The sequence below is a fragment of the Pseudophryne corroboree genome, chromosome 1 (assembly GCF_028390025.1).
Source record: "Pseudophryne corroboree isolate aPseCor3 chromosome 1, aPseCor3.hap2, whole genome shotgun sequence".
NCBI lineage: Eukaryota > Metazoa > Chordata > Amphibia > Anura > Myobatrachidae > Pseudophryne > Pseudophryne corroboree.
This window is the reverse complement of record NC_086444.1, coordinates 311,696,025-311,722,974: the sequence shown is the minus strand read 5'-3', so window position 1 is coordinate 311,722,974 and position 26,950 is coordinate 311,696,025. Positions and strand designations below refer to the sequence as shown.

The window sequence follows — 26,950 nt, the reverse complement described above, 5'->3', positions numbered from 1 at the left end:
CTTTTGATGACAGTAGAAGACAAGTACCTCACGTGGAAGACTGTGATGTTACTGCCGCTGGCTTCTGTTAGTCTGTCTCAGAATTGGGGACCTTTATAGTGTAAAAGTCCCTACTTGGTCTTTTACGAGGACAGAGCGGAGCTCAGGACTAGACAGCAGTTCCTGTCGCAGGTCGTCTTTGCGTTCCACTTGAATCAACCTATTGTGGTTCTGGCACTTCTGCTCCTCCGGAGGCATTGAATGCTGTACGAGCCTTGAAATCTATGTCAAGAGAACAGCTCGGATCAGAAAGATGGATTCCTGGTTTGTGCTCTGATGTGCAGAAAAAGGGTTGCCCTGCTTCTAAGCAGTCCATTCCTCGTTAGCTTAGGCTTACTATCCAACAGGCCTATGTGTCTTACCTGTTCCATGGTCTCTGAAGGCCCACTCTATGAGATCAGTGGGGTCTGCCTGGGTGGCTGCCAGCGGAGTCTCGGCCTTACAGCTATGCCGAGCTGTTACCTGGTCGGGGAAGAACACATTTGTGAAGTTCAACAGGTTTGATACCCTGCACAAGAGGATACCCAGTTTTGGCAGGCGATGCTGCAGCAGTCTCCACACATTATTGCCCATTCTGGAAGCTTTGGGACGTCCCCATCGTGCCAAGTGAACCCCAGTATCCATTATTGATGTTAGAGAAAACGGAATTTTAATACCTACCAGTAAATCCCTTTCTCGTAGTCCATAAAAGATACTGGGTGCCCGCCTCAGTGCTTTGACTTATCTGCAGCTTTTTTCTTTTCTAAAAAGTTGCCTGTTCAGCTGTTGCTGTTTTGTCCCAGCTGTTGCTGGTGGTTTTATGTTATGGTGTACTGGTGTGTGAATCTCACCACTCATTGTCGTTATGTTCCTTCTCTCAAGTATGTTCTTTTCTCCTTCAGGCACTATTTTACTTATAACTGCCTGAGGGAGGGGACATTGAGGGGAGGAGCCAGCACACCCAGTTGAAGAAATTTAAAGTACACCGGCTCCTTTGGACCCCTTCTATACCCCATCGTACTAAGTGAACCCCAATATCCCTTATGGACTATGAGAAAGGGATTTACCGGTAGGTATTAAAATGATATTTTTTTGGGGGGGGGTTCAGTGGAAAGCTGGGAAAAACCCAGTCACACAATGTCCTGGAGGATTATGATTATGCATTGGGCAACATTGCAGGTTTTTCTTGTGGGAGTAGACCACTGTGAAGCAGTTTTTCTCAGACAGATCTTTATTTTGGGGAATTATTCCTCCACCCCGACGTCTTTCTTTACCTAGCCAACCAGTCTGCTTCTAACTCCCATGCTACAAGTGTTCAAAAAAAGTAATAAATGACAGGAGCTAATTGGTTGATGGGTTCTCTCTCTCCACTCGTGCTAAGCCTTAAAGTCATCATCTGCCCACTAGTCTCTAGATCAGTGGTTCCCAAACGGCAGGATTTTGGAGGATTAAACGAGCTGGCCGGATGAAAGTCCTTTTTCATATGTCTGTTTGAGATACAGTACACGGTGAAGCACGTCAGGTGAATAGAAGACTTGAGAACAGGAGGTCGGTGCACTGATTGGGGTTCCCGGACACTTTACGAAGAAAACGACACCAATAAAATATAAAAAGCTCATTTTGACCTTTTCATTCATCTGATTATGACTTCACTTTGTGAAGTGTATATATAAAACATGGAGTTATCGCTTATGTTTGAAGGGACTTTGGATACAATGATGCTTTTTTGCTGTATAAGTTATTACGTTAAGTTGGGGGGGGGGGGGTGATTTTTTTTTTTTTTTTTTTTGTTCTGGTCTCCCTGGTGTCGTGTCTGTATAGTTTACATTTCGGATGTTTTCACAGAATCTGGTCCTAACCAGAAACCCACAGGAACAGACACACAGAAGAAGTTGCCTCCCGCTGACAGGAACGCTGAGCCTCAGAAGGTGGGCAAAACAAAACGCCACAGAAGGAAGTGAGTATGCAATGCTTTCATACAATGGTTGTCTGCCTAGTTACAAATATGAATTTTCTTATAAGGTCTTTATAAATGGGATTTATTTTCCCAGATCTGTTCTGCCAGCTATATCCTAAATCGGAGGTTATCAAACGCGTCCCTCAAGGCACCCCAACGGCCCAACTTTTAAGTATATTCCTGACTGCCCACAGGTGACTTAATTAGTACCTCAGTCAATTTGATTTTAATCATCTGTGCTGAGCCATGACTGATACCTAAAACCTGGACCGTTGGGGTGCCTTGTGGACCATGTTTAAGAACCTCTGCCCTAAATACAGAAGTGCCATTATAGCGGTTTACTTTTCAAGAAATTATATTACTTTCCTTAATCGAGCCGTTATAGCCAGTATTTTGAAATCCTGGTGCTCTATGCACCTTCCGAGAGTTGCCCCCTCCATTCTTCCCAGAAAGAACCTCCAGTTTTCTTTGCTTGCTGTGTTGCTGCTGAACCTAGCTGTTATGCTCTCCCAGACTGGTTTCTTCTATACCTCGCCTCTGTAAGCAATATTAAATTATAGGCTCTCCTGGGTGTGTCTGAATGATTACACTGGTCCCAAGTACACTGCAATCTTATAATTATTGGCTCTGCCCACATGGCTGGTTCTACTAGTTGGCACAATTGCTGTCTAGTCACAGTGATCCTTGGTTTGTTTACCCTAATGGTGTATTTTGCGCAGTGGTGCAAGTAGAAATATTTTCTTAGTGGTACTGAGTGCCGACAAATGGGCGTGGTCATGTGGTTTGAGGGGGCATGGCCACATGCTAGTGGGAGTGGCTATATGACACTAGCAGCGTGGCTACACTACAGCCCCTTTTTGGGGGGGAATCTGGGGGCAAGGCTAAAAGTATATAGTAATGCCTTCAGCATAATAGAAATATATAGTGATACCTCCAGTATAATAGAAATATATAGTAATGCCCCAATTTAATAACAATATATAGTAATGCCTCCATTATAACAGGAAAATACAGCCACTGTCACACTCCCAGTAACCATGACAAAGGGGGAGGAGCCGTCATGCTGCCAAGCACCATGGTCTTGTTGCTTTGTGGCACATTATAATTGTGGTAATGGCAAAGTGTGTGGCAGGTGGTACTGCGTACCCGCTGCCAATTTCTTAAGGGTACTCCGAACCTTAGCGTACCCGCATACTTGCACCGCTGATTTTGCGTTCATACTTTATTATTTTATATATATAACTGTTATAGCATGTGTTACTTATTTTCCACAGAGTACAAGGAACAAAATCTCCTAACAGAAAGGTTACAGATTATTTCCCTGTTAGACGAAGCTGTAGGAAATGCAAAAAGGATCTTGAGGTACCCAGCGACAGTGACTTCTTCATAAATACATGTTGTGTTTTTTTTTTTAATAGTGTTTTTATTCAACAAAATAATTAATAGTACAGACATTTCAGTGTACATATACAGTGGGCGTTCCCAATAGATACTGTTCCAATTGCATTCATCCCACAGAATACATCAGAGGTTCTCAAACTCGGTCCTCTGGAGCCCACACAGTGCATGTTTTGCAGGTAACCCAGCAGGTGCACAGGTGTATGAATTACTCACAGACACATTTTAAAAGGTCCACTGGTGGAGCTAATTATTTCACTTGCGATTCTGTGAGGAGACCTGCAAAACGTGCACTGTGTGGGCCCCCGGGGACAGAGTTTGAGAACCTCTGGAATACATATTTACTGAAGTCCGTAAACAAATCGTAATCCACATACTTAACATTGTAAATTTTCTCCCTGAACCAGTATTGTAACTACCCCCACTAGCAGGCATAAATACATGTTTAAGCGTAAATGTGCTGACCACTTTTCAATTTACTTATTTATTTATTTCTCTAACGTCCTAAGTGGATGCTGGGACTCCGTAAGGACCTTGGGGAATAGCGGCTCCGCAGGAGACTGGGCACAACTAAGAAAGCTTTATGACTAACTGGTGTGCACTGGCTCCTCCCACTATGACCCTCCTCCAGACCTCAGTTAGAATCTTGTGCCCGGCTGAGCTGGATGCACACTAGGGGCTCTCCTGAGCTCCTAGAGAGAAAGTATATTTTAGGTTTTTTATTTTACAGTGAGATCTGCTGGCAACAGACTCACTGCAGCGAGGGACTAAGGGGAGAAGAAGCGAACCTACCTAACTGGTGGTAGCTTGGGCTTCTTAGGCTACTGGACACCATTCGCTCCAGAGGGATCGACCGCATGGAACCGGCCTTGATGTTCGGTCCCGGAGCCGCGCCGCCGGCCCCCTTACAGAGCCAGAAGCAAGAAGTGATCCGGAAAATCGGCGGCAGAAGACTCCTGTCTTCAACAAGGTAGCGCACTGCAGCTGTGCGCCATTGCTCCTCATGCACACCTCACACTGCAGTCACTGATGGGTGCAGGGCGCTGGGGGGGGGGCGCCCTGAGCAGCAATATAAACACCTTGCCTGGCAAAATCATCACAATATATAGCCCCAGAGGCTACATATGTGATAAATACCCCTGCCAGAATCCATAAAAAAGCGGGAGAAAAGTCAGCCGAAAAAGGGGCGGAGCTATCTCCCTCAGCACACTGGCGCCATTTCTCCCTCACAGCTCCGCTGGAAGGAAGCTCCCTGGCTCTCCCCTGCAGTCTACACTACAGAAGGGTAAAAAAGAGAGGGGGGGCACTAAATTTAGGCGCAATATACATATATAGCAGCTATAAGGGGATATAATTTAGTTAATCCCTGTATTATATAGCGCTCTGGTGTGTGCTGGCATACTCTCTCTCTGTCTCCCCAAAGGGCTTTGTGGGGTCCTGTCTCCTGTCAGAGCATTCCCTGTGTGTGTGCGGTGTCGGTACGGCTGTGTCGACATGTTTGATGAGGAGGCTTATGTGGAGGCGGAGCAGATGCCTATAAATGTGTTGTCACCCCCTGCGGGGCAGACACCTGAGTGGATGGACTTGTGGAAGGAATTACGTGAAAGTGTCGACTCTTTACATAAAAAATTTGATGACATGCCAAATGCGGGACAGCCGGCTTCTCAGCTTGTGCCTGCCCAGACGTCTCAAAGACCATCAGGGGCTCTAAAACGCCCGCTACCTCAGATGGCAGACACAGATGTCGACACGGATACTGATACCAGTGTCGACGACGAAGAGACTAATGTAATGTCCAATAGGGCCACTCGTTACATGATTGAGGCAATGAAAAATGTTTTACACATTTCTGATGTGACCCCCAGGTACCACAAAAAAGGGTATTATGTTTGGAGAGAAAAAACTACCAGTAGTTTTTCCCCCTTCTGAAGAATTAAATGAAGTGTGTGAAGTAGCGTGGGCTTGCCCAGATAAAAAATTGGTAATTTCTAAAAAATTACTAATGGCGTACCCTTTCCCGCCAGAGGATAGGTCACGTTGGGAAACACCCCCTAAGGTGGATAAAGCGCTTACACGCTTATCAAAAAAGGTGGCACTACCGTCTCCGGATACGGCCGCCCTAAAGGAACCTGCTGATAAAAAGCAGGAGGCTCTCCTGAAGGCTATATATACACACACTGGTATTATACTGAGACCAGCTATTGCTTCAGCATGGATGTGCAGTGCTGCAGCTGCGTGGTCAGATTCCCTGTCAGAAAACATTGACACCCTAGACAGGGACACTATATTGCTAAACATAGAGCATATTAAAGACGCTGTCTTATACATGAGAGATGCACAGAGGGATATTTGCCGGCTGGCATCTAAAATAAGTGCACTGTCCATTTCTGCCAGGAGAGGGTTATGGACTCGGCAGTGGACAGGTGATGCAGATTCTAAAAGGCACATGGAAGTTTTGCCTTATAAGGGTGAGGAGTTGTTCGGGGATGGTCTTTCAGACCTAGTGTCCACAGCAACGGCTGGGAAGTCAGCATTTTTACCACATGTCCCCTCACAACCAAAGAAAGCACCGTATTATCAGGTACAGTCCTTTCGTCCCCAAAAGAGCAGGCGGGGTAGAGGCGCGTCCTTTCTGCCCAGAGGCAGAGGTAGGGGAAAAAAGCTGCAGCATACAGCCAGTTCCCAGGAACAAAAGTCCTCCCCCGCTTCTTCTTCTAAGTCTGCCGCATGACGCTGGGGCTCAACAGGCGGAGCCAGGTACGGTGGGGGCCCGTCTCAAAAACTTCAGCAATCAGTGGTCTCGCTCACAAGTAGATCCCTGGATCCTTCAAGTGGTATCTCAGGGGTACAGGCTGGAATTCGAGACATTTCCCCCCCGCCGTTTCCTCAAATCTGCCTTGCCAACAACTCCCTCAGGCAGGGAGGCTGTGATAGAGGCCATTTACAAGCTGTATTCCCAGCAGGTGATAGTCAAGGTGCCCCTACTTCAACAAGGACGGGGTTACTATTCCACAATGTTTGTGGTACCGAAACCGGACGGTTCGGTGAGACCCATTTTAAATTTGAAATCCTTGAACACATATTTAAGAAAATTCAAGTTCAAGATGGAATCGCTCAGGGCGGTTATTGCAAGCCTGGAAGAGGGGGATTACATGGTATCACTGGACATCAAGGATGCTTACCTGCATGTCCCCATTTACCATCCTCACCAGGAGTACCTCAGATTTGTGGTACAGGATTGTCATTACCAATTCCAGACGTTGCCGTTCGGCCTGCCCACGGCACCGAGGGTATTTACCAAGGTAATGGCCGAAATGATGATACTCCTTCGAAAAAAGGGAGTTTTAATTATCCCATACTTGGACGATCTCCTGATAAAGGCGAGGTCCAGGGAGCAGTTGTTGGTCGGCGTAGCACTATCTCAGGAGGTGCTACACCAGCACGTTGGATTCTAAATATTCCAAAGTCACAGCTGGTTCCTGCGACACGTCTACTGTTCCTGGAGATGATTCTGGACACAGTCCAGAAAAAAGTGTTTCTCCCAGAGGAAAAAGCCAAGGAGCTGTCATCTCTAGTCAGAGGCCTCCTGAAACAAAAACAGGTGTCGGTGCATCACTGCACGCGAGTCCTGGGAAAGATGGTAGCTTCCTACGAAGCAATTCCATTCGGCAGGTTCCATGCCAGAACCTTTCAGTGGGACCTGTTGGACCAATGGTCCGGATCGCATCTTCAAATGCATCGGTTGATAACCTTGTCTCCATGGACCAGGGTGTCTCTGCTGTGGTGGCTGCAGAGTGCTCATCTCAAAGAGGGCCGCAGATTCGGCATACAGGACTGGGTCCTGGTGACCACGGATGCCAGCCTTCGAGGCTGGGGGGCAGTCACACAGGGAAGAAACTTCCAAGGACTTTGGTCAAGTCGGGAGACTTCCCTACACATAAATGTTCTGGAACTGAGGGCCATTTACAATGCCCTAAGTCAGGCAAAACCCCTGCTTCAAAACCAGCCGGTTCTGATCCAGTCAGACAACATCACGGCAGTCGCCCATGTAAACCGACAGGGCGGCACAAGAAGCAGGACGGCGATGGCAGAAGCCACAAGGATTCTCGATGGGCGGAAAGTCACGTGTTAGCACTGTCAGCAGTGTTCATTCCGGGAGTGGACAACTGGGAAGCAGACTTCCTCAGCAGGCACGACCTCCACCCGGGAGAGTGGGGACTTCATCCAGAAGTCTTCCAACTGATTGTAAACCGTTGGGAAAGGCCACAGGTGGACATGATGGCGTCCCGCCTAAACAAAAAGCTAGAAAAATATTGCGCCAGGTCAAGGGATCCTCAGGCGATAGCTGTGGACGCTTTAGTGACACCCTGGGTGTACCGGTCGGTTTATGTGTTCCCCCCCCCCCCTCTTCATCTCATACCCAAGGTACTGAGGATAATAAGGAAAAGAGGAGTAAGAACTATACTCATTGTTCCGGATTGGCCAAGAAGAGCTTGGTACCCGGAACTTCAAGAATTGATCTCAGAGGACCCATGGCCTCTGCCGCTCAGACAGGACCTGCTGCTGCAGGGGCCCTGTCTGTTCCAAGACTTACCGCGGCTGCGTTTGACGGCATGGCGGTTGAACACCGGATCCTAAAAGAAAAGGGTATTCCGGAGGAAGTCATTCCTACGCTCATTAAAGCTAGAAAAGATGTAACCGTACAACATTATCACCGCATATGGCGAAAATATGTTGCGTGGTGTGAGGCCAGGAAGGCCCCAACGGAGGAATTTCAGCTGGGTCGATTTCTGCACTTCCTACAGTCAGGGGTGACTATGGGCCTAAAACTGGGTTCCATTAAGGTCCGGATTTCGGCTCTGTCGATTTTCTTCCAAAAAGAACTGGCTTCACTGCCTGAAGTTCAGACATTTGTTAAGGGAGTGCTGCATATTCAGACTCCTTTTGTGCCTCCAGTGGGACCTCAACGTGGTGTTGGGTTTCCTGAAGTCACATTGGTTTGAGCCACTTTTAACCGTGGAGTTAAAATATCTCACGTGGAAAGTGGTCATGCTTTTGGCCTTGGCTTCGGCTAGGCGAGTGTCAGAATTGGCGGCTTTGTCATGTAAAAGCCCCTATTTGATTTTCCATATGGATAGGGCAGAATTGAGGACTCGTCCCCAGTTTCTCCCTAAGGTGGTATCAGCTTTTCACTTGAACCAACCTATTGTTGTGCCTGCGGCTATTAGGGACTTGGAGGACTCCAAGTTACTGGACGTAGTCAGGGCCTTGAAAATTTATGTTTCCAGGACGGCTGGAGTCGGGAAGACTGACTCGCTATTTATCCTGTATGCACCCAACAAACTGGGTGCTCCTGCTTCGAAGCAGACTATTGCTCGCTGGATTTGTAGCACAATTCAGCTTGCGCATTCTGCGGCTGGCCTGCCGCAGCCTAAATCTGTAAAAGCCCATTCCACGAGGAAAGTGGGCTCTTCTTGGGCGGCTGCCCGAGGGGTCTCGGCTTTACAACTTTGCCGAGCTGCTACTTGGTCAGGGGCAAACACGTTTGCAAAATTCTACAAATTTGATACCCTGGCTGAGGAGGACCTTGAGTTCTCTCATTCGGTGCTGCATAGTCATCCGCACTCTCCCGCCCGTTTGGGAGCTTTGGTATAATCCCCATGGTCCTTACGGAGTCCCAGCATCCACTAGGACGTTAGAGAAAATAAGATTTTACTCACCGGTAAATCTATTTCTCGTAGTCCGTAGTGGATGCTGGGCGCCCGTCCCAAGTGCGGACTGTCTGCAATGCTTGTATATAGTTATTGTTAACTAAAGGGTTATTGTTGAGCCATCTGTTGAGAGGCTCTGTTATGTTCATACTGTTAACTGGGTATAATATCACGAGTTATACGGTGTGATTGGTGTGGCTGGTTTGAGTCTTACCCGGGATTCAAAATCCTTCCTTATTATGTCAGCTCTTCCGGGCACAGTATCCTAACTGAGGTCTGGAGGAGGGTCATAGTGGGAGGAGCCAGTGCACACCAGTTAGTCCTAAAGCTTTCTTAGTTGTGCCCAGTCTCCTGCGGAGCCGCTATTCCCCATGGTCCTTACGGAGTCCCAGCATCCACTACGGACTACGAGAAATAGATTTACCGGTGAGTAAAATCTTATTTTTTTTTCCAGTCTGAAGAAAAACAGAGAATAGATGAGCTGATTAAAAGTGGCAAAGAAGAGGGATTGAAGGTAGTTGGGAATTTTTGTTTTGATCCTTGTCTTCACTAGTAACTCTCTTGTAATAACACCAGCCCTGGCAGTCCAGCCTCTACTAACTGGTTCATAGTGCATATTCTGTGACTTCATAAAGGGATTAATATAGACATTAGCCATGTTCACAATCGTAACCAGGGGATCGGTATGAAAAAGCGGCGGCCGGGATCCCCGCTGTCGGTATACTAACAGCGGTATCCCGGCCACCGCTGTGCCAGCAGCGGGGTGAGCGCTAGCATGTTCCTTGCGGGCTTGCTGCGCTCGCCACCGTTTATATTCTCCCACTATGGGTGTCGTGGACACCCATAGAGGGAGAAAAGCCTGTGGAGCCGGGATTCAGTCGGCGGTATTTCACCACTAGTCTGGATTCCGGCGTTGGCATTGTGACGTCCGGGATCCCAACTAGCGGTATTGTAACCGCTTCCCGACACCAGTTCTAATGAACCTTGTAATTTGTTGATATTCTTTTTATAAAGACTTTCTCCTTTTTCATCCACTAGGGGACACTGGAGATCTCAGACAGCTGGGGTGTGAAGGATGCAGACCGGAGGGAGCACAATATTATAAAAAAAAAAAAAAAAATATATATATATATATATATATATATATATATATATATATATATATATATATATATATATATATATATATATATATATATATATATATATACACACAACTGGCTCCTCCCCCTTCACACCCCCTAATCCAGGGCTGGCCAAACCAGTCCTCGAGATCTACCAACAGTACACATTTTCCAGACCACCTAGCTGGTGCACAGGTGTAGTCATTACTAATTAAGATGTGCTGCATTCATTCCTAACTGACAATTCTACAGATCTCCAGGAGGCCTGGAAAACGTGAACTGTTGGTAGATCTCGAGGACCGGTTTGGCCAGCCCTGCCCTAATCCTTCCAGTTTGAGAAATTGTGCTGGAGGTAGCAGCACAGAAAAGGAGCTCTTGCTCCAGAGGAAAACCTATTTTAATATAAGGGGCCGATCCAGCCTATCAAAAAGGAGGGTTAAAGCTCCCACATACTATACTCTGTATAGGAGAGACAAAGATCCCGGAAGAAGGGATCTGCATCTCTGTCAGAAGTTCACTAAGCAGAGAGCCGCAGCAGTGAGTAATTGAGTAGGGGCAGCAAGCGGACCTTTCTCCCCAGTAACTGCTGGTATGTTCTTCCCGCAACACAGTAAACCGCTAAGGCAGCCGGAGACCAGTGGCAAAGGCAGTGGGGGTCAAGCCGTAGCAGGAAGGCTAGTGAGCGGCGGTTACACAGCGGGGAAGACCGCATTGGCATGCAGACACAGTGAAACACTGACGTAAAGAGCTTTCTATGGCATGCAGGCGGGCTGTAAATGGATAGTTAAGGTACAGAAACTGCACAGTTCCCTCACTGTGAAATACAGATATTCTGCGTTGTTAGGACAGGGCCTGCGAGGTGGATAGCAAATTTCAGTTTGCTGCCATCTTAAGTTTTGTTTAGGCATGCAAATAAGGAAGGCTAATGTAGGATCTAATGTTTCTGTATATATGGTAATTGTTTATAGGAGCTGCTGCTTATTACGAACAGGCGCTCACTTCTAGAATAGGGTTTTGGTAGGGCTCTTCTGAACTTGAATACTCTAAAACAAAGACATTTACTAAGCAGTGATAAGAGCGGAGAAGTGAGCTAGTGGTGAAGTTGCCCATGGCAACCAATCAACACTGCAGTAACAACTATAATTTGCATACTATAAAATGATAGAGCTGCTGATTGGTTAATGGGGCAACTTCTCCACTGGCTCACTTCTCCGCACTTATCACTGCTTAGTAAATGTCCCCTTAAATGTTTTATCTTCCAAGAGACACTGCTGAAAGGTCCTGCGGAGGAGCATCAGAATTCTCAACCCAGTTAACTTCAAGCTGTATCAAAAGTTGGTGGGGGGTGGGTTGTAAACATCAGGCTGGTTTAAAAAAAAAAAAAAAAGTATTCTCACAATCCAGCTGTGTGACTCCCATTTTTTTTCATTGCTCCTTATATCCCTACAGTCTTTCTCCTCCTACTCTAATAGGGTGAAAGTACTGCTGATTGCTGTGTGCGTGTTTTCAACATGTCTAAAGCACCAACCAAGACAACAGACTTGCTATGTATGTTCAAAATGTTAAAAAAAGAGCACTAATGTTGGCAGCTCCGGGGTGTGCGACACATGTTTGGGAATGGACGCTCAGCCTGGGAGCAGTGGTCCGTCTGGGTCATGGGAACATGCCCTGGCGTATATTTCTAGGGAAATGGAGGAATCCCGTAAGCAACATTTGGAATGGGCTGCAGGTTTTTCCAAGTCTACGGAAGAATTCCTAACTGGAATAACTCCGCCCGCACAGGTAGAAAGGAATGTGAGTAAAGTGGTAGAGACCCCTCCCACTCCTGCAGTAGGAATCGAAGGAGGAGTGTCTCATAGAGGATGACGGAGTGTCTGTGGAGGTGATAATTAACGTCACTCCTCAGGAGGAGGAGGCTGTCGTCAGGGGGTTAGATACTTATTGAAGCGGTAAAACAGGTCCTTAACTTCAAGGGAGAAGAAGTTAAGGAACCTGAGGTCTTTGATTTATTTGCGTCTCAGAAACCTCAATCAAATTTTGTGAGGAACCCCCCTGGGGTGGATGTCTCTCTCGTCTGTTTTAAAAAGACGGTGCTGCCTGCTCCGGGCTCCTTTTACCATAAAGGATCCTGGGGATAGGAAGATAGAGACTACACTACAGTGTATATATCTATATCTATATATATCACAAAGACCGGTCATTGCGGATTGCTGGATGACCCATGCCGCTCATTCCTGGGCCACTCAAATTCAGGGGGGCCTCTTGGGAGATATGCCCTTGGTTACTATGGTAACCCTCCTGAAGCACATTCAGGACACTACTCGTGTCCTTTGTGATTCTCTCAAGGAGATGGGGAACATTAATGCTTGGACTTCTACCATGGCAGTGTTGGCGCGCAGGGCCTTGTGGTTGCGTCGGTGGATTGTGGACTCACAATCCACACGTAGTGTGGAATCCCTCCCCTTTTCTGGGGAATGGCTTTTTGGGGTTGAATTGGATACCTGGATTTCCAAAGTTACGGCAGGAAAATCCGCTGGCAAGACTCTCCTATCCCGGGACGTCTGTCCAGTCCTTTCGGTCTTGCAGATTTCGATCGAAGGCCAGAGGTGCCTCCAATGTGTCTAGAAGCACCAGAGGGAAGTCCAGAAAACCTGCAAGCACCAGTTCTCGTGAACAGTCCACTGGTTCTGCTTCCACTAAGGCCTCAGCATGATGGTGCTCACCCACCCCGAGGGGATTTCGAGGTGGGAGCTCGACTGCGTCACTTCAGCTCCCCTCCCATCGATTTTTATAATCAAGCTTACTAGCTTTGGAGGCTATGCAAGTTACGTTGCAACAGGCTAAGTTGGTCCAGTCCCATTTCATTGTTACAGCACCACTACCGCAGTGCGGCAAATGGTTTTACTCAAATCTGTTTGGTGCCGAAGCCGGATGGTTTGGTAAGACCCATTCTGAATCTAAAATCCTTGAAACCTTATTTGAGGGTGTTCAAGTTCAAAATGGAATCCCTGCGAGCAGTGATTGCGGACCTGGAACAAAAGGAATTTATGGTCTCCTTGGATATAAATGTCTCCATATTCCGATTTGGCCGCCTCATCAGGTGTACATGCGGTTTGTCCTGCTGGACGATCACTTCCAATTCCAGGCACTGCCCTTTGGCCTGTTAACAGCCCCGAGAGTTTTCACAAAGGTGATGGCGGAGATGATGCTTCAACTCTGGGTCCACGGGGTCAATGTGGTCCCTTATCTGGACGATCTTCTGATAAAGGTAAGATCCAGGGAGCTTTTGTTGCTCAATGTCGACCGCACCATCCATCTTCTGTCAGACAATGGGTGGATCCTCCAACTTACAGAAGTCCCACCTGGAACCAGCTCAGAGGCTCCTGTTCCTGGGAATGTTGCTGGATACTGTTGCCCAGAAGGTGTTTCTACCAGAGGACAAGGCAAAAACTTCAGGAGATGGTCCGCATGATTCTTCGACCTACTCGAGTGTCTGTACCTTTGCATAAGATTGTTAGGAAAGATGGTTGCCTCATATGAGGTGATCCAGTATGGGAGGTTCCATTCCGGAACGTTTCAATTGGATCTCCTGAGAAAAGAGGTCCGGCTCACATCTACAGATGCACCGGATGATTCAGCTGTCACTTCAGGCCAGGATTTCCCTCCTGTGGTGGCAACAGTCCTCCAGTCTCCTGGAAGGCCGGAGTTTCAGGATTCAGGATTGGACCCTCCTCACGACAGATGCGAGTCTGAGAGGATGGGGAGCTGTCACCCAAGGGGTGCAGTTCCAGGGCAGGTAGTCAGCCCACGAAAGCCTCCTTACAATCAACATTCTGGAACTTTGGGCGATATACTCTCCTCTGCTCAAGGATCACGCAATCCAGGTACAGTCGGACAACGCCACGGTGGGGGTGTATATCAATCGACAAGGAGGGACAAAAAGCAGAGCCTGCATGCGAGAGGTGTCAAAGATACTCCTCTGGGTGGAAAGAAATGGAAGAGCCATATCGGCAATCTTCATTCCGGGTGTGGACAACAGGGAGGCGGATTTCCTGAGTCATCACGACTTCCACCCGGGGGAGTGGGGACTCCTCCATCTGGTGTTCCAGCAGCTCATTGACCGGAAAGGGTTGCCCACAAATAGGCATGATGGCTTCTCGTCTCAACAAGAAACTTCCCTGGTATTGCTCACGAACCAGGGACCCTCGGGTGAGGGCAGTGGCCGCACTGGTGTCACCTTGGTCGTAACGACTAGTCTACTGGTTTCCTCTGATCCCATTGCTCCCAAGGGTGCTAAAGAGAATCGGGAATCAATTCTGATTGCCCCGAATTGGCCTCGGAGGGCGTGGTACGCGGGCCTTCTGGACATGTCTGTCTAAGACCCTTGGCCTCTACCACTCAGAAGAGATCTTCTTCAACAAGGACCATTCGTCTACCCGGACTTAAGGCGACTTCGTTTGACGGCATGGAGGTTGAGCGGAACATCCTAGCTCACAAGGGCCTTTCCAAGAAGGTTATTGCTGCCATAGTTCAGGCCAGGAAACCTGTGACGTTAAAACACTATCATAATATCTGGAGGAAATGTCTCTTGTTGCGAGAAACGCACATATCCGCCTGCAGAGTTTCACTTGGGACGTTTCTTATGTTTCCTGCAGGTTGGTGTGGATAAGGGCTTACGTCTGCGTTCCATTAAGGTCCAGATTTAAGCTCTCTCAATTTTCTTTCAGAAGAAATTGGCAGTGTTGCCTTAAGTTCAGACCTTCTTGCAAGGGGTACTCCACATACAACCTCCTTTTGTGCCACCTACGGCACCCTGGGATTTGGATGTAGTGTTGGAATTTCTACAGTCCTCCTGGTTTGAACCTCAGATGACTGTAGAAGACAAGTACCTCACGTGGAAGATGGTGAGGTTACTGGCCCTGGCTTCTGCTCGACGTGTCTCCGAATTTGGGGGCCTTATCGTGTAAAAGTCCGTACTTTGGTCTTTTATGTGGACAGAGCGGAGCTCAGGACTAGACAGCAGTTCCGTCCAGTTCTGACGCTTCTGCTCCTCCAGTGGTTTTGGATGCTGTGCGTGCCTTGAGGATCTAAGTCAAGCGCACCGCTCGGGTCAGAAAAACGGATTCCTTGTGCGTGCTGTATGATTCGCAGAAAATGGGTTGCCCTGCTTCTAAGCAGTCCATTGCTCGTTGGATTAGGCTTACTATGCAACAGGCCTGTGTTGGCAGCCTTACCTGTCTCTGAAGGCCCACTCTACAAGATCAGTGGGCTCTTCCTGGGCAGCTGCCCGTGGAGTCTCTGCCTTGCAGCTATGCTGAGCTGCTACCTGGTCGTGGAAGAACACCTTTGTGAAGTTCTACAAGTTTGATACCCTGGCCAAAGAGGATACCCAGTTTGGGCAGGCAGTGCTGCAGCAGTCTCCGCACATTCTGGAAGCTTTGGGTCGTCCCCATCGCACTAGTTTCCCCCAATATCCCTTATGGATGCTAGAGAAAATAGGATTTTAATACCTACCGGTCGCCTGCCTCAGTGCATTGACTTTTCTGCAGGTTCTTGTTATGTGGTTACCTGTGTTGTTGTTGGTTATGTTTTTTTATTTTATTTTTTAAATTCAGTAATTTTTTATCGATAGTGTTTTACATATACAAACAAAAAAAAACCATACAGCAGCTAAACCTAGCTCAACAAACAGGTCAAGTACAAAAAATAGTATATAAAAAACATCAATGACATTGGATTTACAGTATATCTGTTAAACAAGATACAGTATGACATGTAGCAGGCAACATATCGCATATACATAGTCAATACAACAATGAGTCATTTCTAAAGCCTCCATGCTTCCCGCATCGCCCCAGAGCAAACAGGCATAATATCACATTCCGTATTAGCTACAGTATACATTACACAGGATACCTTCCCCTTACCATCACGTCCCACCCACTCCAAGGGCTGACGTATTCAGTCTATCCCATTTATTAGAGTATTTAACCAGCATGTCACTAGATCTAAACATTGCTCGTTCATGGCCAGAAACCTCGTTGACCAGAGCCCGCCAATGAGATATATTGGGTAATTCAGGGGAGAACCATTTTCTGGTTATCAAGACTTTTGCCAGAGTGGTTAAGCATAGTACATAACGATATATGACCAGAGAATGCGTCTCTTAAAGGTCTAACCCGAACAAGCACAATCTAGAGTTCATTACTGGCAATGATGGTTCTGTAAGGACAATATCATTCCAAACTGCAGCCCAAAATGGTGCCAACCTTGGGCATGACCATAATAGGTGCCAAAAGTCAGCACCCTCCCCATTGCACTTCGGACAGCAGGTATCCGAGCGAAGATGTGCACTATACAACATTACTGGGGTACGATATGTTCTATGTAAGGTATAAAAATATACCTGCTGATATCGAACACACGGGGTGGTATAACGAATGGATCCCAAAATCTGTATCCATTGTTCATTGGAGAGCGCCAATATTACCTTCCCATTTAAGTTTCAAGGGTTCAAACAGATGAGAATTAACCTGCACATTCAATGCGGCATAAATCGGAGATGTGTCCCCTGGACCCCAACGAAAGGAGCAATTTCTTGACTGGAGACACCGATATAGTTAAGGGGGCCGTACCCAGCTGCGCCTGCAGTGCATGACGCAGCTGGAGGTAGTGAAAAAAAGCAGAATTAGCAACAGCATAGTCGCCACGTAGCCGCTCAAATGATTTAAGAATACCATTATCATAAAGCTGAGCAAATGTTATAACTCCCATCCGCCGCCATAAAGTATCCGAGGATAGGGGCAGTAGCTCACTATAAGAGGCATTAAACCACAGGGGTGTATCAATGTCTTGCCAGTCAAAAAAGGTGTGCGCCAATCGCCAGACCAGAAGAGCCTGTCTAAGAATAGGGGGAAGACCAGAGAGAGTAGAGCCAGATAGCAAAAACTGAAGTAGAGTGAGAGGAGACTCCACCCACTCGGCATAGAACCCCAACAATGTGTCCCCACCTGCATCCAGGAGCCAACAAGAAAGGTAAATCAGCTGAGAGGCCAAGTAGTATAGTCTCAAATTAGAGAGGCCAAGACCTCCATCTAACTTGGACTTAACCAGGGCCTTCATAGCCACCCTAGGCTGCCCGCCTCCCCAAACAAGAGTTCAATACGCTGTCAATAGAGAAAAAAACTTTTTTAGGTATGTACACAGGAGAATGTTGCAGCACATACCTGGGTTGGATAGACATTTTAAATAAATTAATACGGCCCATCACAGTGAGAGGAAGCTTCTTCCACAGGTGTGCCTTCTTTTTAAAGTTACATGTTTAACGCAACATAGTCCTGCGGACAAGGAGAGATCCAAATCTCCAAATATTTAAACTGGAGGGTCCACTGCAGCGGGCAAGAGGAGTCCGTCACATCAGGGAGAACACCAGATATGGGGTAGATATTGGACTTGTTCCAATTTATCTGTAAACCAGAATAAGTTCCAAAATGATTAACTAACTGCAACATAGTGAGTAACGAATTCTCAGAATCATTAAGAAATAAAAGCATATCATCATCATATAGTGTGATAGTATCAACATGGCTCCCAACCTTAATGCATACAATGTCCAGGGACATACGTATGCAACTAGCTAGCGGTTCAATGGCAAGGGCAAATAGGGCCGGAGGGAGTGGGCAGCCCTGTCTCGTACCCCTCTCCAGTGAAAAGGGTCGTGACACATGACCAGTGACTGAAACACGAGCAGCCGGGGAAGAATAGAGCAACTGGACACACCGAACAAATTTAGGACCGAACGCAAATTTATGAAGCACTTCCCACAGGTACCCCCATTCTACCAAGTCAAAGGCCTTGGCAGCATCCAGGGACACCACCACTGCCCCCGCCTCGGACCTATCCCCTCTCTGCAGATGGCAAAAGAGTCTTCGGAGGTTCTGTACCGTAGACTACCCCGGCATAAAACCCGTTTGGTCACAGTGGACAATAGATGTAACAACTTTATTTAAACGAACAGCTAAAATTTTAGCCACATTTGTTACATCTGTAGATAATAGCGAGATAGGGCGATAGGAGTCCGGGGAGGTGGGGTCCTTACCTGGCTTAAGAATTACTATTATTATAGCCTCAGACATCGAGGGGGGCAAAGAACCGTAGTCAAACAAAGTGTTAAATAGTTCAACCAAATAAGGGGTATAGAATTTTTTAAAGCGTTTGTACAATTCAATGGGTATTCCATCACACCCGGGAGCCTTATTGGGGAACGATGCTATAGCAGCATCTAATTCCTCAGTGGTGAATGGGGAATCCAAATATTCAACAGATTCCGGAGACAGTTGGGGCAATTGTATATGGGAGAGAGTCTCTCAGTTGATCCATTGTATAAGACACTTTAGACCCGTACATCGAAGAGTAGTAATCAAAAAATACTTCAGTAATATCAGGGCACGAGTACTTCATAACACCCTGGGGATCACACACCTGTTGGACAGAAATACTACCCCTCTCTTCCCTAGATAGGAAGGCGAGATAACTACCCCCAATCTCCGCCTGTTAGTATAGAGAATGCTTGGAGAACAATAACCAACGCTTGGATTTATATAAAAGAAACGTCGTCCACTCCCGTCTGGCCATCTCCCAGCTAGCATGCAAGGAGGGGGATTTGTGCAAAATATAGTCGGCTTCTAATTGACGACAACATTTTTTCAAGGTGGGATTCTTCTTCCCTACTAGACCTTTTAATAGCAGCCACCCTTTTAATAAGGGAGCCACGGATAGAGGCTTTAAATGCATCATGCTTAACAGTAGGGAAGGAGGCGTAAAAATCCTGGAAGTCTCGCCAGTCAGCAAGCAAATCAGCTCCATCACCCATTAAGGACAGCCAGAATGGGTTAAGCTTCCAAAACAAGACCCCATGGGGAGACAAAGGATCTAAGACCAATAAGACAGGTGAATGGTCGGAAATCCCTCTGGGTGAGTATTTAATCGGAGTTACCTTAGGGGTCAAATCTGGTGATATGAGGGCCAGGTCAATACAGGAGAATGTATTAAAAGTAGCCGAATAGCAGGAGTATTGGCTCTCATGGGGAAACCGGACCCTCCAAATATCAATTAATCCCAATTCAGTAGTTAAATTAGAGAAGGGGGTAGGAGAAGGAGATGATAGATCAGTATGGGGGCTCTCTCTCCACCTATCTAAAGATAAGTCCATTACATTATTATAGTCACCAATACAGATGGTGGGAGTAGATGGTGACAATGCAACAAACGACATAGCTTGTCGCAAAACATCATTATTGTAAGGGGGGGGGGGGGGGGGGGACATATATTGCAAGAATATGTAGAAGGGTGGAGTTAACGAAGGCTCTAAGAAAAACAAAGCGACCATACTGATCCACCTGACTATGATCTAAATGAACATTTTCAGATTTTCTGATAAGTACAGACACCCCCTCCTGGCATTTTGTGAAAAGGTAGAATGAAACAGCCATCCCACCCACGTTTTTTTCAGGGCCATCGTCTTAACACCAACCAAATGAGTCTCTGAAAAGCAAATAATATCCGCCTTATATTTTTTAGCTTGCGACAGGACCAATGCTCTTTATTTTATTAAGGCCCCTCACGTTCCAGCCGAGTAGGTGAAGCCTCTCAGATGCTACCAACATTGAAAGACGTTAGACTGGAAAACAGGAGAAAAAGGTGAAATGACACAATGACAGAATACCTCATCAGAGCACATGTAGATCAGAGCAGCAGGCGTACAAATACGCAAAAGAGAGGAAGAGAAAAAGTTCAGAGCAATCGAGAAACAAGGACACCAGAACACATCCCCCATGAATATAAAGATACATTGCAGCCTTAAATCACCAGCAGTACTTGACCATAACAAAAAATACCAATATTTAAGCAAAAAAGCAATAAAACAGCAACAACCCAACCACCCCCCACCCTGTACATCCATCAGGAACCTAGATATACCTATATCCCCAACCAAACTTCCTGTTACCTAAACTAAAAAAAAAACTAAATAGTTAAGGTCGTAAAAAGGGAACAGTTAGGAGTAGACACCCCCAACTACTATATCACAGCAAGGGCTCCCTGTAAAGGAGAGTGGCCCCCGGTAAAAAGACATACAAATAAACCTTCACATACAATAGTCAACCATATGAACTCTCACATAATAAAAAAAAAAGAAGAACCCGAGAGAGAAAAAACCCACAGAATAAACTGGCGGTACAATAGGAGCTCCATTCAGCGAGGTGCATGGGGTCTCTGCTCCAGCCACGCCTCGGCCTCTCTCGGAGAGTTGAAGAAATGGGTAGAGCCCTCATATATTACCCGCATTCTGGCAGGGAACAGCATTGAATACTGAATCTGCCTGTCCCTCAGCTTTCGTTTGACCTGAAGAAATTGGGACCTGGATTTCTGTACGTCCATAGCAAAGTCAGGGAAAACAGACACAGAGTAGTTATCAAACTGCAACGGACCGTGCAACCTGGCCAGGCGGAGAATGGCATCCCGATCCTTGAAGTGGAGCATGCGGGCAATAAAGGTGCGCGCTGGGGCACCGGGAGGGGGTGCCTGAAAGGGTAAACTATGTGCGCGCTCCACCGTGAACTGCGCACTAAAATCATCTTTTTTTTTAAACACACTGAGTAGCCAGTCCTCCAAGAATTTTTCTGGATGTGTACCCTCAGCTCGCTTAGGCAGCCCCACAAAGCATATGTTATTTCTTCGTAAGCGGCCCTCCATATCCGACAACTTGGTTTTAATAGCAGCCATCTGGGATGAAAGGTCAGCGACACTATCCTTGAGTGGTGCAGTCACATCTTCAATGTCAGAGACACGTTGCTCTACACCCCCCACACGCTCACGCAGCCTTTGCATGTCATGACGAATAATTGAGATATCGGCCTGAACCTGGCCGATCTTGTCCATCACCCTCGTCTCAGACGTATTGATGGCTTGCAGAATTTGCTGTGTGGATTGCATAACATCAGTAACAGAGGTTTCCTCCGAAGCGTGCTGCGGTGAGGGAGGCGGTGTAGCCTGGGTACGCGGGGGTGTCTGCCCGCGTGGATTTCTAGCAAATCTTTCCAAGCGCGCAGCAGTGGCAGCAGCATTGCCGGTTTTTCCCATACTACTGCAGGAGGAATAACCGCTTCAGGAAAAAGAGTAAGCACAAAGAGAGTGGCAAAGTCTTATATTGTGAAGCTTGGAGTACAGTAGCTGCTTCAGGGAATTTAGAAACACAAAATGCACCCTTGAGTGTGATCAAACAGGATCCAAGTTAAACAGGGCACAGTCAGTATTCATAGAAGGCAGTGCAGCACATCAGAATTGTAATCCAGATATGTTGAGACAGACTCAGGCAACCAGCTCAATGCAAGGCCCAGGTATAAACATATATACTGCAGCACACTGGGTGGGAAGCAGCAGGCCTCTGTAATTGCCAGGAACAGTTAATAATGGAGCATGTGCCCAGCACCACAGAGAGGGGAGGGGAGAGTACCTTGTGCAGGGAGAGGTCACAAGCAGGGCAGAAGGCGCTGCTGCGGGCCGGGGAGGTCCCTCCACAATGTCCAAATTTCTGCAGGTACAAGGCGTACAGCGGCGCCAGACGTCTCGGGGTGCAGGAGAGGTTCACACAGCAGCAGAGGAGTGTGAATTCCAAAAACACTGGGGTTAAGGATGGGTTCAAGGATGAAGAATAGGGAGCTACAGCAGCCTGCTGCTTACTCCATGCTGTGCCAGGCCACGCCACCCGTTGGTTATGTTAATGGTGTGCTGGTATGTAAATCTCACCATCTTTTGTTATGTTCCTTCTCTCATATGTCCTTTCTCATTCGGGCACATTTTTACCTAGAACTGCCTGTGGGAGGGGGCATAGAGGGGAAAGAAATTTTTAAGAAACTTAAAGTGCACTGGCTCCTTTTGGACCCCTTCTACACCCCATCGTACTAGTTTCCCCCCATTGTCCCTTATGGACCACGAGAAAAGGATTTACCGGTTGGTATTAAAATCCTAGTTTATAATGCCAAAAACCGGATGGGTCCATCAGACCAATCCTCAATTTAAAGGTGTTAAATCAATTCCTGACAATTTACAGATTCTAAATGGAATCAATCCAGTCAGTTATTGTGGGCCTGGAGCATCGGAATGTCATGGTGTCGATGGATATAAAGGATGCGTACCTCCATGTCCCAATCTGGACCCCGCATCAAGCCTATTTAAGGTTTGCGGTGGGCAAGACTCATTACCAATTCAGAGCCCTTCCGTTCGGCCTGTCATCTGCCTCGAATCTTCACGAAGATCATGGCAGTCATGGTAACGAAATTGAGATCGTTAGGGGTAACGATAATACTGTATCTGGACGACCTCCTGATTAAGGCCTCCTCTCTGGAACAGTTGATCCAAGATGCTCAGATCACTAATCAGTTCCTGATTCGACACGGATCGATCATAAATTTCGAGAAATCCAATCTGCTAGCGACGCAGAGGATTCAATTCCTGGGCCTCATTTTAAATAAGATTCAAATGAAGTTGTTTCTCCCAGAAGACCAGATTCGAGACATCAAGGAAATGGTACGTCTGGTTCTACAGAACCAGACAGTCTCTCTCTGCATCTTTGTGTACGGCTCCTAGGAAAGATGGTAGCATCCTTCGAAGCAATCCAATATGGCAGGCTACATTCCCAATCCTTTCAGCTGAATCTGATTGCTCAGGGGGCAGGTATGCCATTCGCTTGTCACCCCAGGCCAGGACCTCGTTAATTTGGTGGTCTGTCCACAAGAACATAGCAGCAGGAAAGAGGTTTGGAATATGGGATTGGAAGATTTTGATAACAGATGCCAGTCTCAGAGTATGGGGAGCAGTACTGGACAGCCATCAGTTTCAGGGAAGATGGTAACCACAGGTGAGCAGTCTCCCAATAAATGTACTGGCGTTAAGAGCCATTTACAATGCACTTCTGGCGGAAGACCTATTATGGGCTCAACACGTGAGAGTGCAGTCGGACAATGTGACGGCGACTGCATACATAAACCATTAGGGAGGAACAAGAAGCCGCATGGTTTTAAAAGAGGCCACAAGGATTCTGTCTTGGGCAGAAAAGCGCAACATAATCCTATCGGCAGTCTTCATTCCAGGAGTGGATAATTGGGAAGCGGACTACCTCAGTCGTCAGGATATGCATTCAGGAAAGTGGTGTCTATACCCACAGGTATTCGAGGCAGTGATACGATGGTGGGGGTCTACCGCAGATAGACCTAATGGCCTTTCGGAACAACCAACAGCTGCCCAGGTATGTGGCCAGGACACAGGATCCAGCAGCAGAGTCAGTGGATACGCTGGCGATTCCATGGTCATACGATCTGGTGTATTTCTTCCCGCCGTTTCCCCTGTTACCGAGAGGTGTTTTTGTTTTTTTTTGGGTTTTGTTTTTTAAAGTTAAACAAGAAAGAGCGTGGGGGATTTTAATAGCACCAGACCGGCCTCACAAAAGTTGGTACTCGGACCTGAGGGGACTCTTGGCAGAAGAACATTGGAAGCTGCCATAGAGGGGAGGACCTGTTGTCACAAGGCCTGTTCCTTCATCCTGACCTGAACAGTCTACGTTTGACGGCGTGGTTCTTGAAACCAGGATACTAAGACGATTATTCCGAAATCGCCTATTCCCACCATGTTAGCTGCAAGGAAGCCAGTCACTGCAGCACACTACTATAAAATATGGAAGAAGTACATGGACTGGTGTCAGTCTAAGGGTTGGAATCCCAGAGAGTTCCGCCTAAATAGCCTTTCTCTAACGTCCTAGTAGATGCTGGGGACTCCGTAAGGACCATGGGGAATAGCGGCTCCGCAGGAGACTGGGCACAGCTAAGAAATAATTAGGACTACCTGGTGTGCACTGGCTCCTCCCACTATGACCCTCCTCCAGACTTCGGTTAGAATCCTGTGCCCGGCCGAGCTGGATGCACACTAGGGGCTCTCCTGAGCTCCTAGAAAGAAAGTATATGTTAGGTTTTTTATTTTACAGTGAGATCTGCTGGCAACAGACTCACTGCAGCGAGGGACTAAGGGGAGAAGAAGCGAACCTACCTAACTGGTGGTAGCTTGGGCTTCTTAGGCTACTGGACACCATTAGCTCCAGAGGGATCGACCGCATGGAACCGGCCATTGGTGTTCGGTCCCGGAGCCGCGCCGCCGGCCCCCTTACAGAGCCAGAAGCAAGAAGAATCCGGAAAATCGGCGTCAGAAGATATCAGTCTTCACCAAGGTAGCGCACAGCACTGCAGCTGTGCGCCATTGCTCCTCATACACACTTCACACTCCGGTCACTGAGGGTGCAGGGCGCTGGGGGGGGGGGGGGGGGGCGCCCTGAGAAGCAATAAATACACCTTGGCTGGCAAATCATCACAATATCTAGCCCCAGAGGCTATATATGTGATAAATACCCCTGCCAGAATCCATAAAAAAGCGGGAGAAAAGTCAGCCGAAAAAGGGGCGGAGCTATCTCCCTCAGCACACTGGCGCCATTTCTCCCTCACAGTTCCGCTGGAAGGAAGCTCCCTGGCTCTCCCCTGCAGTCTACACTACAGAAAAGGGTAAAAAAGAGAGGGGGGGGCACTAAACTTAGGCGCAAAATACATATATAGCAGCTATGAGGGGATATAATTTAGTTAATCCCTGTATTATATAGCGCTCTGGTGTGTGCTGGCATACTCTCTCTCTGTCTCCCCAAAGGGCTTTGTGGGGTCCTGCCTTCTGTCAGAGCATTCCCTGTGTGTGTGCGGTGTGTCGGAACGGCTGTGTCGACATGTTTGATGAGGAGACTTATGTGGAGTAGGAGCAGGTGCCTATAAATGTGTTGTCACCCCCTGCAGGGCAGACACCGGAGTGGATGGACTTGTGGAAGGAATTACGCAAAAGTGTCGACTCCTTACATAAAAAATTTGACGACATGCCAAATGTGGGGCAGCCGGCTTCTCAGCCCGTGCCTACCCAGACGTCTCAAAAGTCATCAGGGGCTCTAAAACGCCCGCTACCTCAGGTGGCAGACACAGATGTCGACACGGATACTGATACCAGTGTCTACGACGAAGAGACTAATGTAATGTCCAATAGGGCCACTCGTTATATGATTGAGGCAATGAAAAATGTTTTTCTCCTTCATCCACTAGGGGCCACTGGAGCGTAGTTACAATGGGGAATAGTAGGCAGTAATTGGGAGCTGGCACTTTAAAAATTTTCACACTGTGGCTAGCTCCTCCCCTACTATCTCCCCTCCAAGCCAGTCTTAGTTTAGTGCCCGAGGTAGCTGGTTCACTTGGGTTTAGCTGAAGAATTTTTATTTTTTCTTTATTATTTAATTTTTTCTTACTTACACTCACAGATTGGCAGCTCTGCCACTGCCAGTCTGCACCGCGGGAGCTGCCGGCGGGGTCCCATCGCAGCTGCGTGCGGCTCGGGATGGGCCCCGGCTGAGGGAGACACTGAGCTCTCCTGAGTTGGCGGACACCGCTGCGTGCGGCGCGTGTCGCGGCCACTCCATCCAGCAGAAGATTCCGGCAGCAAGGCAGCGGTGAGTATCAAAAATGGCCGGACACCGCTGCGTGCGGCGAGTGTCGGGGCCGATCCACCAAGAACAGCAGCAGCAGCAGTGGTGAGTGAGCTGTACTTTATTTGTGGTGGCTATTTGTTTTTAGAGCAATGCACTGTTTATTGTTGTACAACCACTCCAGAAGGGCTCTCTGGGGCTGTAATGTACTGAGTGCTTCATTGTATTACCTGTTCCTCCTTATGGAGAAACAGACATGATGAATGGGGGAGGCTGAGTATGTGATTATACAGATCCCCTGCACAACTACGGGGTGTGTGTCATTCTGATATCCATCGCTTACTGAGGATCATAAGGCATTGTCTGTAAATTAGTGCGGCCCCCCCTCCGCTCCCCCAGCTCTCCGGCGGCTGTGGCTCATCTCCCCGCTCCCCCTGCACGGATCCCCGCTCTGCGCGACTCACAGAGCCGGCACAGGGATCCCGCTGGAGCGCAAAGCAAGTTTTAAATTTAGCGCCTTGTACGGAGGGGGCGGAGCTAAGTCCCGCTCTGTAGAGCGGGCTCAGCGTTCCCTGCTCCCCGGCGGCGACTCGCGCTCTGTACAGCGCAACACTCCCCGGCGGCGGCTCGCAGATACAGGGCTCTACTAGCTCTGTATAGCGGGCTCAACGCTCCCCGCGATGACTCGCAGGTCCAGAGGAGGGTACAGGGCGCTTCCCGCTTAGGTAAATATAGTTTTTCAATAAGGCGCCATAACCGGGGGGCGGAGCTAACTCCCGCTCTGTACAGCGGGCTCAGCGCTCTCCGCTCTCCGGCCACTGTTATAGTGTAATGGCCATTTATGTGAGGTTCATGCAATGGTGCTGTTGTGAATGTAATATAGTCAGCAGCACTAATCCAGTTATCCACTATATAGATTTTATCTCATAGAGAGGAGTTTCACTATGGCGGCCATTTCCTCCCTGCAGGGGAAACCTCTGCCACATCCAGGTACAGACCTGGGTTCATAGTTGCAGTGTCTCCTATAGCCTAGTGGGCTAATCTTGCATACTCAGAGACAAATAGAAGTAAAGTCCCATGTATATTGGAAGTTCAGTTATAAGAGTTTACATAGCTCCGCCTTGCCACATAACATTTCCCCCCAGCTTTTATCACTGGCTAACCGCCATTTGCGGTGACCATCCAG

At 47.7% G+C, this 26,950-nt stretch overlaps 1 protein-coding gene across 1 annotated transcript in view; it reads left to right on the top strand.

Moving 5' to 3' along the window:
* KMT5A (lysine methyltransferase 5A) overlaps nucleotides 1–26,950 on the top strand; it is a 132,486-nt gene that overhangs the window by 40,988 nt on the left and 64,548 nt on the right. Inside the window, exons 4-6 of the mRNA XM_063964504.1 lie at nucleotides 1,864–1,975; nucleotides 3,250–3,337; nucleotides 9,539–9,598. Of these exons, the coding sequence (XP_063820574.1) occupies nucleotides 1,864–1,975; nucleotides 3,250–3,337; nucleotides 9,539–9,598 (260 nt within the window). The remainder of the gene's footprint in view (nucleotides 1–1,863; nucleotides 1,976–3,249; nucleotides 3,338–9,538; nucleotides 9,599–26,950) is intronic.